At 42.6% G+C, this 11,496-nt stretch overlaps 2 protein-coding genes across 2 annotated transcripts in view; one reads left to right on the top strand and one right to left on the bottom strand.

The window, feature by feature from the left end:
* Positions 1-326: 326 nt before the first annotated feature.
* TMED5 (transmembrane p24 trafficking protein 5) lies at positions 327-9,937 on the bottom strand (the record flags this gene model as incomplete). Its single annotated transcript, XM_050963654.1, has 4 exons — positions 327-1,335; positions 5,392-5,569; positions 6,628-6,725; positions 9,449-9,937. Coding segments are annotated over 4 exons (984 nt in total), but the record flags the coding sequence as incomplete, so codon positions are not given.
* Positions 9,921-11,496, top strand: part of CCDC18 (coiled-coil domain containing 18) — a 67,750-nt gene continuing 66,174 nt past the window's right edge. The window contains 1 exon segment of the mRNA XM_050962468.1: positions 9,921-10,277. The gene's annotated coding sequence lies outside the window, so the exon portion shown is untranslated.

Here is an 11,496-nt window from a genome sequence, read left to right as displayed (position 1 = left end):
CAGCTCATAGGAGGAGAATGAAAATAGTTATGCGACTACAGATTTGTTGGGGTTTCGTTGTGGGGAGGGTTTAGCTGAACAACTTTAGCTCTGAAGTTCATGAACTGCTACAAATTGTGGCATAAACCTGCTTGACCTCAAGGAGGAAAACATCTTAGCAAAATTAGTAATATAGAAAGGATTTTGGAAGCACAAACATTTAATGTCAAGTTAATGTTTCCAAACAATTTTACCTAAAAACTATCAAAATGAACACCATCATTTGGAAAAAAAAAAAGTCACTTCTGTCTGAATGTATCTGTTATGATATCCAAGATTACAATAACTAAAGATGAAAATTCCATTTTATTTTGTGCATCTGACTGTACTTTGTGTGGTCAATTTCAGTATTCCAGTGGACCTTTCACACCGCAACAACTACCTAAACAGGAAAATGGGATTGTACAATCACAACAATTGGCAGAAGGATTGGACAGGTATAGTACCTGATGCTACTTTTAATTAGTTTATAAATTGACTAAATTTCACATTCTGTCTCTTTAAAAGTGCAGAGATATATATAAAAAGTGAAAAAATAACTTCTCATTTTAACCCCCTTCACAAATGTTAACCCAGTGTTTCTGTATTATGCTGTACAAGAAAGACTGAAGGAAATTTTATACATTTATAGAGAACTGACAATAGCTATAGCCTACCTAGGTGGGCCTCAATCCTTTGGCACATCTGTAACTTTACTCAATGCTTATTTAAAAAATAGTAAAAAAACCCAAATTATTTAGGTGGACATAGGTTTAAATGACCATGAAAAGATGACTATATGGCAGGTATTAACATTGGCTTGCATTTGATACACCATTCTGTGTATTATTCATAATCTAGTAAGAGTCATTACAAATGCAACAAGCCAACAAATAGACATACCAGTAAGACTGTTAGTAACGCTTGCAGAGATGGAAGGATGGGGAAAGGTATTCTGTTCATGTTAGTCACATGTGAATCAAGAACCTGATTATAATGTCTATTCGAAACAAGTGGCAAGGTAACATGTCTCTTTTGCTGTAGCAGTTTATTGCATTTTCCCCTCCTCTCTAGTTATTGCTATGATCACACTAGCTGTTAAGTTCTACTTTTCCTCTTATCTTCAAAAAGACTTTTCAGCATGTAAACCTGAACAGCTGAAACCACCACCATGACTCCCAAGTTGACCATGGACCAAAAATTCACTGTGTCAAAGTTGCTTTCTTGTATATTTCGATCACGAGCTTCAAATGCTCTGAGCAGCGTCTGAATCTGGAGGCTTTTGCTTAACCTGGCTTTGACATTGTTGATGGATTCCTGGTAAGGAACAGAATAGCGTTTTTTTTAAGACTGTAAAATCTTTGGAAGGAAGAAGTACATTTTCTGCTAATATAAGTACATATCACACTTCTCACTTTAAAAAACATTCACATTGCTGGTTTTTATCTGTGCATGTCACTACCACTTTTTCATTTTGTAGTTAGGTGACAGTTACTTCACTTATGAATGCTACACATTATGAACTTTTCATTAATTTTTGTTAGCCTTATTGTGTATATTTCCGTGTGTTTTAATTTAAACACAAATTTATCCCAGGCTCTGGTCATTAACAAATCAATTAAAAATAATCCACAACTATTTAACAAAAGACGACCCCACCCACTGAAGAAAGACACTTAGAGCAGAATGCCCTAAAAGTAAACAAACTTGAGCTATGTCAGACCCATGTGGGACATGAAGTCCAAAGATGAGGCACTAAAACAGCCCTGTATCTAATGACCATGTCCTATAATGTACTGTGTCAAGCAAGCAGGTGACATGGCAACTACAATATTAGAGGAAAGACACCACATTATTGTCCTCTGAAAATTTAGATTAAATTTTCTAATCCAGCACTATATTTTGTGCAGAACTAGATGAACAAATCTAAATATAGCAGTTTCGGTTTAATAATCAAAATTAGTCAAGCCATTTCACAATGTACAGCTTCAAACCAGCATCATTGCAAATCTGTATCTTTAAGATATCCCAGCAGTCCATTATCTGTATCAGATGGCTCATGAACAGTTCCATTCTGTACTACTGGACTACAAAACAAAGCTAACTGTTCTCAGCTGGATTATCTGACCAAGATACCCTTTAACACAAAATGAGCTAGCATTAGCGTACAATGTTTTTTATTGATTTATAGAGCACCTATTGACACAGCAGTCAAACTATGTTCAGGTAATAGGTAACTATTTCTTGAGTGTTCTTTTACTGCTTATTCTGTTGACTGTTTTCTCCTGTGTATTTGTATGTCCCCAGTTTAAAAAGGAGGACTGGCAGACTGTCTGAACATGAACTCAGATTCTGTTTTCTACTTGTAAGAGTTGTTGGCAGTAACACCCCCTCCTCTGCTTCTTTATCCTCCTTTAGAAATTAAGATTTAATATTTCTAATTATCTTTAACTTCTGTTGGAAAGGGAAGGATAATCTAATTTTCAATATTTTTAAAACGTATTTAAAATAAATACAGAAAATAGAATATTTAAGATGCCAAATCTTAAGTGCTGGATTGTGTTAGGAAAAAGATCTGGTTTTCATGTATTATAGGAAATAGGACCTGATACACAAACTAGATCATTTTCTGCATGGATAAATAGTCTGTGAGACAGCAGATATGTAAATACATTTTTAGTGCATGCTATTCTGCTTTTTTGGCAGGCCTCTATTTTCTCTCTCTAACTCAGTAAGTTCAGGGCTCAGTATTGTAGCCTGCTAAGCACTATTGAAGCAAGCACAGGCATAGCCTTATAGTCCAGGACTCAGTCAGTATTTGCTTCAAAGTTTCTGTAGAGGAACTTATACAATAGTATGAAAAAATTGGCACAGCAATGAGAGCAAACTTCTACACCTACAGTGAACTGAATGCTGTTGCTAGGGAGGTGGAAAAGGCTATGACTGGGATGCAGGCAGTGAAGATAGGGTAGAGCCAGTATACAGTTTTAGTGATACTACTTAAAGCAAATGATGTATGGAGTGCCTGCAGTTAGGATTCTGATTTCAAACTAGGAGCAGGTTGACTCAAGTGTGCTTATAAGTTGCCTCCCCCGGAGAGCGGGGGCAGAGGTATCAGAAGGCTAGTTGGGCAGCCATGAGGGCCAGTCACTGACACAAACATTTCTAAGGGCTCCATGAAAATAGTATCCCTCCCAGGTAATTTCTCAATGGCTTGGGACACAGTGTGTGCATTGCATAATGTCTTTGCTAATTCAACAGGAGCTGCTCACTGTAGTTGACTTCGTTTCACCATCAACAAAATACCATGCTCATGAGCTCGACTGATGGATTAACACTGCTCTCCCTCAACTCTCATCTGCATCCGTCCAAGGCTGAGTGCTCAGCCACTCTTTAGAAGTATGTTGTTATCTTAAAGCTTTACTTATTCCCTCTTTCCCCATCTTTGTTAATTGCTATTTATTCCTATTATGCTATACAGTGATTAGGGCACTAAGCCAAGATGAGAACAAGAGTTATCGAACAACATAATTATGAGACATCAAAGGATCTAGCAAACAAGTGCTTCTGATGCTACCACAGAGGCTAAGCAGAGTATCCCTGTGAGAGGATTACCACCACCTTTTAGCTATTGGAGACATTGTTTGTACCCTTTCCCATGATGGGGAGAAGGGGAGGCGGGTGGTGGGTGAAAGGACTCAGGCTACTGGATACACAGTCCCTTCCAACTGTGTAAGGGGAGGCATAAACACACACTGAAAGATTTCCCATCCAGTCTCTTATTTGGAAGGAAGAAAATTGTGTTGGGCCTCACATGGCAGGGTAGTGGATGCGTACAAGTAGAAAAATCCTCAGCGCTACATAAGATTCTTTAGATGAAACAATATGCAAAACTGATTTAGCCTCTAGCAGATCGAAGACTGTATGTACTTTGTGATTAACCAAAACACCACATGGAAGAAAAACAAGAGTACTGTGTATACAGACATACAGAAGCAGAGAAATTTGTCAACATTTCAGGGCAACTTCTGGGAATAGGGGCTGGCTTATATACATGAGTTTGATCACTTCTCTTCGTCTCTCTCTTTCCTGCTTAAGTGATGATAATATGCATTTATACAGAAATTCTTGTCCAACCATTTTACAAATGTCAGCTATTTAAGCCTGATACTATGTTATGCAGTAAGTGGTAGGTAGTAATGGTTTTGCCCATGGCTGAATGTACGGCAGTAGCACTACTGCTGTTCCTCATGGGAATATGTTTGCTTATCTTAAGAGGAGGAGGAGGTGGCCACTTTACATTTGTGCATATGTAGTTACCAAACGAAGGCACAAACAAAATAATAAATTTGACCCAAGTCACTTGCTCACTCAAAATGAGCTGGAGCTTGATCCCAAATTCTATAGGTACATGAACACCAAGTTAATTGCTCCAGGTCAAAAATAAACTTTGATTCACCATAAGCACAGACATAAAACAATGAAAAAACCTGCCCCCCCCCCCCACACACAGAGTTTTAATAACCATAGTAATACACCTCTATCTTGATATGACACTGTCCTCAGGAGCCAAAAAAACTTACTGCATTATATTGAACTTGCTTTGATCCACCGGAGTGCGCAGCCCTGACCCCCACCTCAGAGCACTGCTTTACTGCATTATATCCAAATTTATGTTATATCAGGTCGTGTTACATCGAGGTAGAGGTATTTTGTACTTTAGTGCCTTTCATCCAAGGAACTTATTAAATCACATTGAGCAAAGACTCAAAGCTCCCCTATGATAGTTATTATTCACAGATGAAAGAGAGACTTAGAGTATGTCTACACTGTAATTAGGCACCTGTGGCTGACCCATGCCAGCTGAGTTGGGCCCACAGGGTTCAGGCTAAGGGACTGTTAATTGTGGTGTAAACATTTGGGCTCAGGCTGCAGTACCAAGTGCTGCGACCCTCCCACCTCACAGGGTCTGAAAGCCCAGACTCCAGCCTGAGTCCAAACATCTGCACCACAATTAAACAGCCCCTTAGCCCAAGTCAGCTAGCATGGGCCAGCCATAGGGGTCTAACTGCAGTGTAGACATAACCAGTGAGGTTAAATCACTTGCTGTGGACCACACAGGAAACACATGGCAGAGCTGGAACTAGATTCCAGATCTTTTAATTCCCAGTGCTGCTCTTTAACCACAGGCCCCCCACAATATGGGACAGAGTGAACATAATGTCCTATGAGGAGCACAGCTGATGACTGTTTCCCAGCTGCTCAGGCCCTCATATAGAACAAGACTAAGGCATATTCCCATAGCAGAGTGATATGAGTTTTTCAGATACTCTTAAACCTCAACCATCTGATGCTGTAGAGCAAAATACTTACCAGGATATCTTCAAGTTTCATATCCAACAAGTCTGTGCCTGTAATGTACTTCTTCCAGTCCTCTTGTTGTCCTTCTCCCATATTATCTAGGATCAATTCAAAGAAAATCACCTTCTCTGAAATGGTGCTGAATGTGTTGTCAAAGCAGAACATGTAATCTCCATCTTCTGTTTCCACCCTGTACATGAGCAAACATACATCTTTAGAGCCCATGAGCAAACATACATCTTTAGAGCCAGCTTTAAAAATACACTGTAGTTTAAACTTACATTTTTTAAACAGTCTTCCTTATGTGATTGACAGTTATTCAAACAAATAATTAGATATGCTATATATAAATACAAATAAATGAAATGCAAGGACACACTAGGGAATGAGATAGAAAAACTTGTAATTTATGGTTGTGCTAAGAAAAACTCAGATGATCTTAAATCTTAGTATGATGAGTAGTAGCTTTCCTTCACTCTATTTTTTTAAAAATTAAAGCTTGAAAGATTAAGGCTCACAACCACTTTTAAAAATAAGACAGCAGCCACTTCTTCTAGCTATTGAAATACCTTTTAAAAGTTTAAATTGACCACTGGCTGCAAAAGGAGCAGAGGGGATACAATCTTCATCTTTACCAGTGGTCCCTGCTCCACTGAAGTTAATTTTAATTGTATCAATACTGGCCCCCAATATTTGAGAAGGCAAATTTGGTATCATTGTTTAAAAAACAAAAACAAACCCTGGAAAGAGATCAGACTACCAGTATGCCAAGTAAATGATTACTTGAATTAGTGAACAGATTACTTCAGTACAGAGAAAATACCCTGATGCAAAGACCCTATTGTGGAGTTCCAAAAGGAGTGCTTGGCTGTTGACTGCCAATGAACAGACCATGGCAAGTCAAACATCCTTCGCTCCTGGAGGAACTTATCTATGAAGTATTAATAAATTAATACAAAATTAAGAGTATTGATATGAAATATTTGTGTGCTCAAGTTGTTTTGTAAAAAAAGCCTATAATATAAAAATTAAATAACTGAAGCATGTGAATTTATCAAGCATTTTAGAAGCTAACAAGTTTCTTATATTCTACATTCAAGGAGTGATTTAGATTACTAATACAACCAGTTTTTACAACTGTGAAGAACTGATTTTAAATACTCAATTCTAAGTTTGGTATTTGTTTGAAGAAACTATAATACTTCTGTATATAATACTGAGTTTCAAGTTTGGAGATTTTAGACTTACGTGTGAATTCCATCTGATTTTCTCTGATGAAAAACTAGGATTTCACCTTTTGGAGATTCCAAGTAAAAGTCAACATCTAATCCTGCTCCGTCTAAAACCTATGAAGTCAGAAAAAAAAAAAAGCAGCACTCGTCTGAGTTGTTGAAAAGAAACACTTTATGTAAAGGAATCGACACAGGGAGAATTTAAAAGGCAAATTCATCTACCCTAGAGTTCAAACCAAGTTACCTAGAACCAGGTATTTGCCAGAAAGATGCTTTCAAGTTCCAGTATAGACATGGCTGATCACATTAGGAAAGGAATAAACTGAGCTTTTTCCTAACACTTTCTACTATTGCTTTCTCTAATACAATTCCACCAATGGTGGTAATAGTGGGAAAACTAGTATAGACAAGGCACTGCAGGATATTTATTCACTGAGTCACCTTGACCTGCTCTGAGCAGGGTTAGAAAGCATAGTAGTAAAAATGCCACCACATGGTCTACAGTAGCACTTCCATTATAGATATCACTGGTGGAGCTGTACCAGTATTGGTTAAACGGCAGGAAATTTTAAGTAAAAACTCAGTGTAGATAAGGCCTTATAATATAGATCATACCTAGAACTTTTCTGACAAGAACAGTGTTGAAACATTGTTAGACAGGACCATCTTTAAACTCATGTAGAAACATCCTAAGTAATTTGTTGCTGGAGAATCAGAGTCTGTACTGCAGGAGACATGCATGCACACTCACCACAGAAGTTAGAGCAATAGAAAAGGGGATTCCAGTTGTTTTCTGCTTGTCGGGGAAGTACTGCAGATTTAGGATCCCAATCCAGCAAGATGCTGAGCATTCTCATCTCTCATTAAAGTTAAAAGGAATTGAAGGCATTTAGCAGTCACAGGATCAAACCCTTTGAGCTTGTCAACACTAAAGAGTTGTACTGCTTTAACTATACCACTATGGATGCAGTTATATTGGTATAAAAGTGCTCTTTATACTGGTATAGCTATTCCCACATAAGAAAAATAAATATACTGGTATAAGTCATCTTTATACTGGTGTTACTGGTCCATACTAGGGCTTTTATCATTATAACTATTTTGGTTTACAGAAAACACCATCTTTACTCAGAACCGTTAAACTGGTACAACTTTTAAGTGCAGACTAGGCCTTCCTCGCTCAGGATCCAATCTTGCTCCTACTGAAGTTGATGGCAAAACTTTCAATGACCTCTGTAAGTGCAAGATTGGAGGTTTACTGAAAGGGAGGAGGAAGAAAATAATTAAGGAAAAAGGTGACCAGAATGAAGACATAAGTAGTGATTTGACTTTGATATAGCCATATGATCTGAGCACACTGTATCAGACTCTGTTTTATATTGTTTTACTATATTGTCAACATGTCTTTGGAGAATTTCAGTCAGAAAGAAACTATTCTTGTCCTTTATCCATTTATTGTGTCAGTGCATCTGAAAAAAATACAGAAATCTGAAGGCAGATCAGAGGATTGTGTGAATTTTTTCACATTTCAATGTACCTTTCTATATAGGAGAGTTTGCTAATCTAATTGAAGTTAAGCAGTCCCTATCTATACGGAAGAATTGTGTTAGCCTGAATTGCAACCTGGCATTTGTGTGAAAGCAAGGTTAAAAGATGGCACAACCACACAGTTAGGAATTACCTACTGGTGAGTTGTGGGTGGACATAAACAGTGTGTAAGGAGTCAACAATGTTAGTTAGAACCTAGTTGCAAAGGTGGTAAAAATCTGTTGCGTAAACAGACCCTATAAGTCAACATCTAATTTAGTATAAAACCAGTGACTGGCAAGTTATAAAGCTGATCATACAGACTGATGGAAGGGAGAAAAAAAACCAATAGAAATTGAGCGAGAACAGAGAACAATATGTATTTGCACAGAATTGCAGGAGGCAGGTAACTTATTTTAATTCTGCTGGACTATAGATCCCAATCTGCTACCTAAAACAGACCCCTTCATTGTTTTGCTTCAAGAAACTTTTAGACTCAGACTTTAAGGTCAGCAGGGACCACAATAACCATCTAGTCTGACCTCCAAACACAATTGCCTTGTCAGCATAAAACGGACCTTAACTTTTTGCCTGCCTGCGACCATCTGCTTGGTCCTTCAAAATCTGGAAGACAGACATAGTTAGGTGGGGAGGTTTGCTGTGTGAGGATCTTTTGCATAACCCTTGAACCTGAGCTCCTGGCAGTCCTGTGTGGACATTAGAGGCCTATCGAGCATTTTCCATGATTTTGCTTCTTGTCCAAAAGTTTCCATCCTGTGGTGGAGGTTGGTTTCCAGACGCACCTTTGAGATCGCTGAACTAGGGTTGCCAGTTCTGGCTGGACTTACTGCTGGAGGTTTCATCTCATGATATAGTCTTTAATTCCTACAGACTCCATGACAATCCTGGAGGGATAAGAACCTAGGCTGAGCCCCACTGTCCCCTCTGCCTTTCCCAGCGCACTGAGTAACTCCAGTGATAGGCAGGAAAACTGCGTTCCCCCTTCCCGTTACTGCCAGTCGCTGGGGTGCGCGGTCCGGGAACGAGCTTTATGCCTGACTAATAAATCTTCCTGGCAATGGAGCCAGGTGGCCTCTATAGGCGGCGCTGCGAGAGCGCCCAGCCCCGCTCAGCCTGCCGACTGTGCATGTGGGCAGGGCCCGCTCCCGCTTGGCGCCGCCGGAGGCTACTGCAGCGAAGGCGGCACATCTAGGAGGCCGGGCGGGAAAGCGGATCTCCGCCACGCGCGCAACGGAGGATGCAGGGCCGGCTCCGCCCACTGTCGCTAGCCCCGAGCCAGGTCCCCTCACCTGGTACTCGAGCTCCAGCGAGGCCCCGTGCCGCATGGGCTGGAAGAAGCACTCCTTGCGGCCGGCGGGCAGCGTGAAGGTGAAGTCGCTGTCCAGGGAGGGAGCGAATCCGAAGGCACCGGGCGACAGCAACAGCAGGTTGTGGAGGAGGAGGAGCAGGCGGGACGCTGTCCCCATCCCCGCGGGCAGTGCTGGGCCTGGCACGGCGCGCTCCGGCTCTGCCCAGCCCACGGCCCACAGGAACAGGATGTTCTCACGGACACAGGCGGGTGGCGCCGGCAGGGTAGCTGCGGGCGAGAGCAGCCGGCCCCGGGGAGGAGCAGCCCCTGCCCACAGCCCAATAGCATAGCGGTAGCCACGCCCCGGAAGCGGTCTCAGCCTGGCCCGGCTAGTGCACACACCACCACCACCACCACCCCATAATGCTCCAGCAGCCGGGGAGAATGTATGGCACTGCCAGTAGGCAAAGGGAACGGGTGATATTTCAAGGACCGCCCCGAACGGTCATTTTTCGGGGTATTGTGGGAAATGTAGTTCGATTCCGGTGGCAGCGGGAGGATGTGCCCAGACATCAGACTACCATTCCCAGGGGGCCAGGAGGGAAGGAAAAGGTGGGGGGGGCAGGAACGGTGAAATGCGCATGCGTAGTAGGAGAACGAGGGCTGTTGTTGTCTCCAGAATTTAACGGCCCGCGCAGTTCGAACGAAGGGGCGCAGACGGGGTGCCTTTCGGGACAGCTTTAGAGCGCGAAGTACCCTCCGCGGAGCTCAGCTGCGCGCCCCGAGGGGGTGCGTGAAGAAACTGCTCTACAGGGGCTTTTCCAAGTAAGGTGAGCCAACCCCCTAACTCGGAGAAGGTAGGCGGGCGGCTGGGGGCTCTGGGCTGCCCGGTCACCGAGCTCCCGCAAGATGGGCCCGGTTCTCACTCTGCGGCAGCTCTGAGGGGACAGTCCCAGCCCGGCTCGGCGGGATTCCAGGCCAGGGCCGGCGGAGGCTCCGCTCTGGCTCCCTGCTGGGCGGGGGCTGCACTGGGAAGCGGAGAGCCGCCTTGCTGAGCAACGCGAAGTGCTGAGCTCAGTGGCCGGGATAGGTTACCCGGCCGGTATCTGCCTGGCTTGGCGGGTTTTTAATGGATTTGCCCGAAAAATAATGTGATTTGCTGGGCTTTTCCCCGTGGGTGTAAAGATTGGCATTATTAGCACAACACACTGGGATAGCGAATGTTAAAAGTCCCGGTGTCCAGCTAAAGATGCTGCAGTGTTCCCGCTTCTGCAGTTTAAGCGATAACAGTCGATAACTGTTGATAATACTGTAGCTGTGGGCCTACCAACACGCAAGCCCACCCTGTGTGTGAGAGAGAGAGCGCTTTTGAGTTAGCTAGAGTGAGGAGCCCTGGGATTTTATCAATCTTAATTATGTGCTGTCTCCTTAGATACTATAAGTGGCTGTTGAAGCTGGGGTTGCAGACTTGCCCTGTGTTTGGGGATTGAGGTTGCAGCATGCTTGCCTTGTAGTGAGGGTGCTGGGTTTTTTGCATTTGAAAGGTGGTAAACTTACGGCAGTGGTCACCAACCAGTCGATCAGTCTCTGGCTGCTAAAAGTCTGGCGGGGCTAAGGGGGAAGGGGCAGGGTAGATCCTGGGTTGCTCTTAAATTAAAAAAAGTGATCTTCTCCTTAAAAAAAAATCCCTAAGGGCTGGGTAAGAGGGGTTCAGTCCTAGAGTCAGGGTTGGCACCAGGAGCAGCAGATCAGGGAGTGGACAAAGGGTAAAGAAAGCACCAGGCCAAATTAAAACAAAATGTTTGTGTGAAAAACCAAGTGCTAATCTGATCTGAAAAGAGGTCATTGGAAACTCAAGCAACAGCCAGCACCGTGCAAGAATGTTTCTCTCCTCTCTGCTGCTGTTGCAGATGCTTGTATGAATAAAGCTTTCTTCTTTCTCACCACCTGCTTGTGTGGGTGGGTGGGTGGGTGGTAGCACTGGGCATGCTCACTGGTGAAATGCGCAAGCTTATTGGAATAGGGGAGAATGAAGGTCCCTCTCCTCAG

Source organism: Gopherus flavomarginatus, chromosome 7 (genome assembly GCF_025201925.1).
Source record: "Gopherus flavomarginatus isolate rGopFla2 chromosome 7, rGopFla2.mat.asm, whole genome shotgun sequence".
NCBI classification, from domain to species: Eukaryota; Metazoa; Chordata; order Testudines; family Testudinidae; genus Gopherus; species Gopherus flavomarginatus.
Note: the sequence above shows the minus strand (reverse complement) of the source record. Positions and strands in the feature narration are given on the sequence as shown.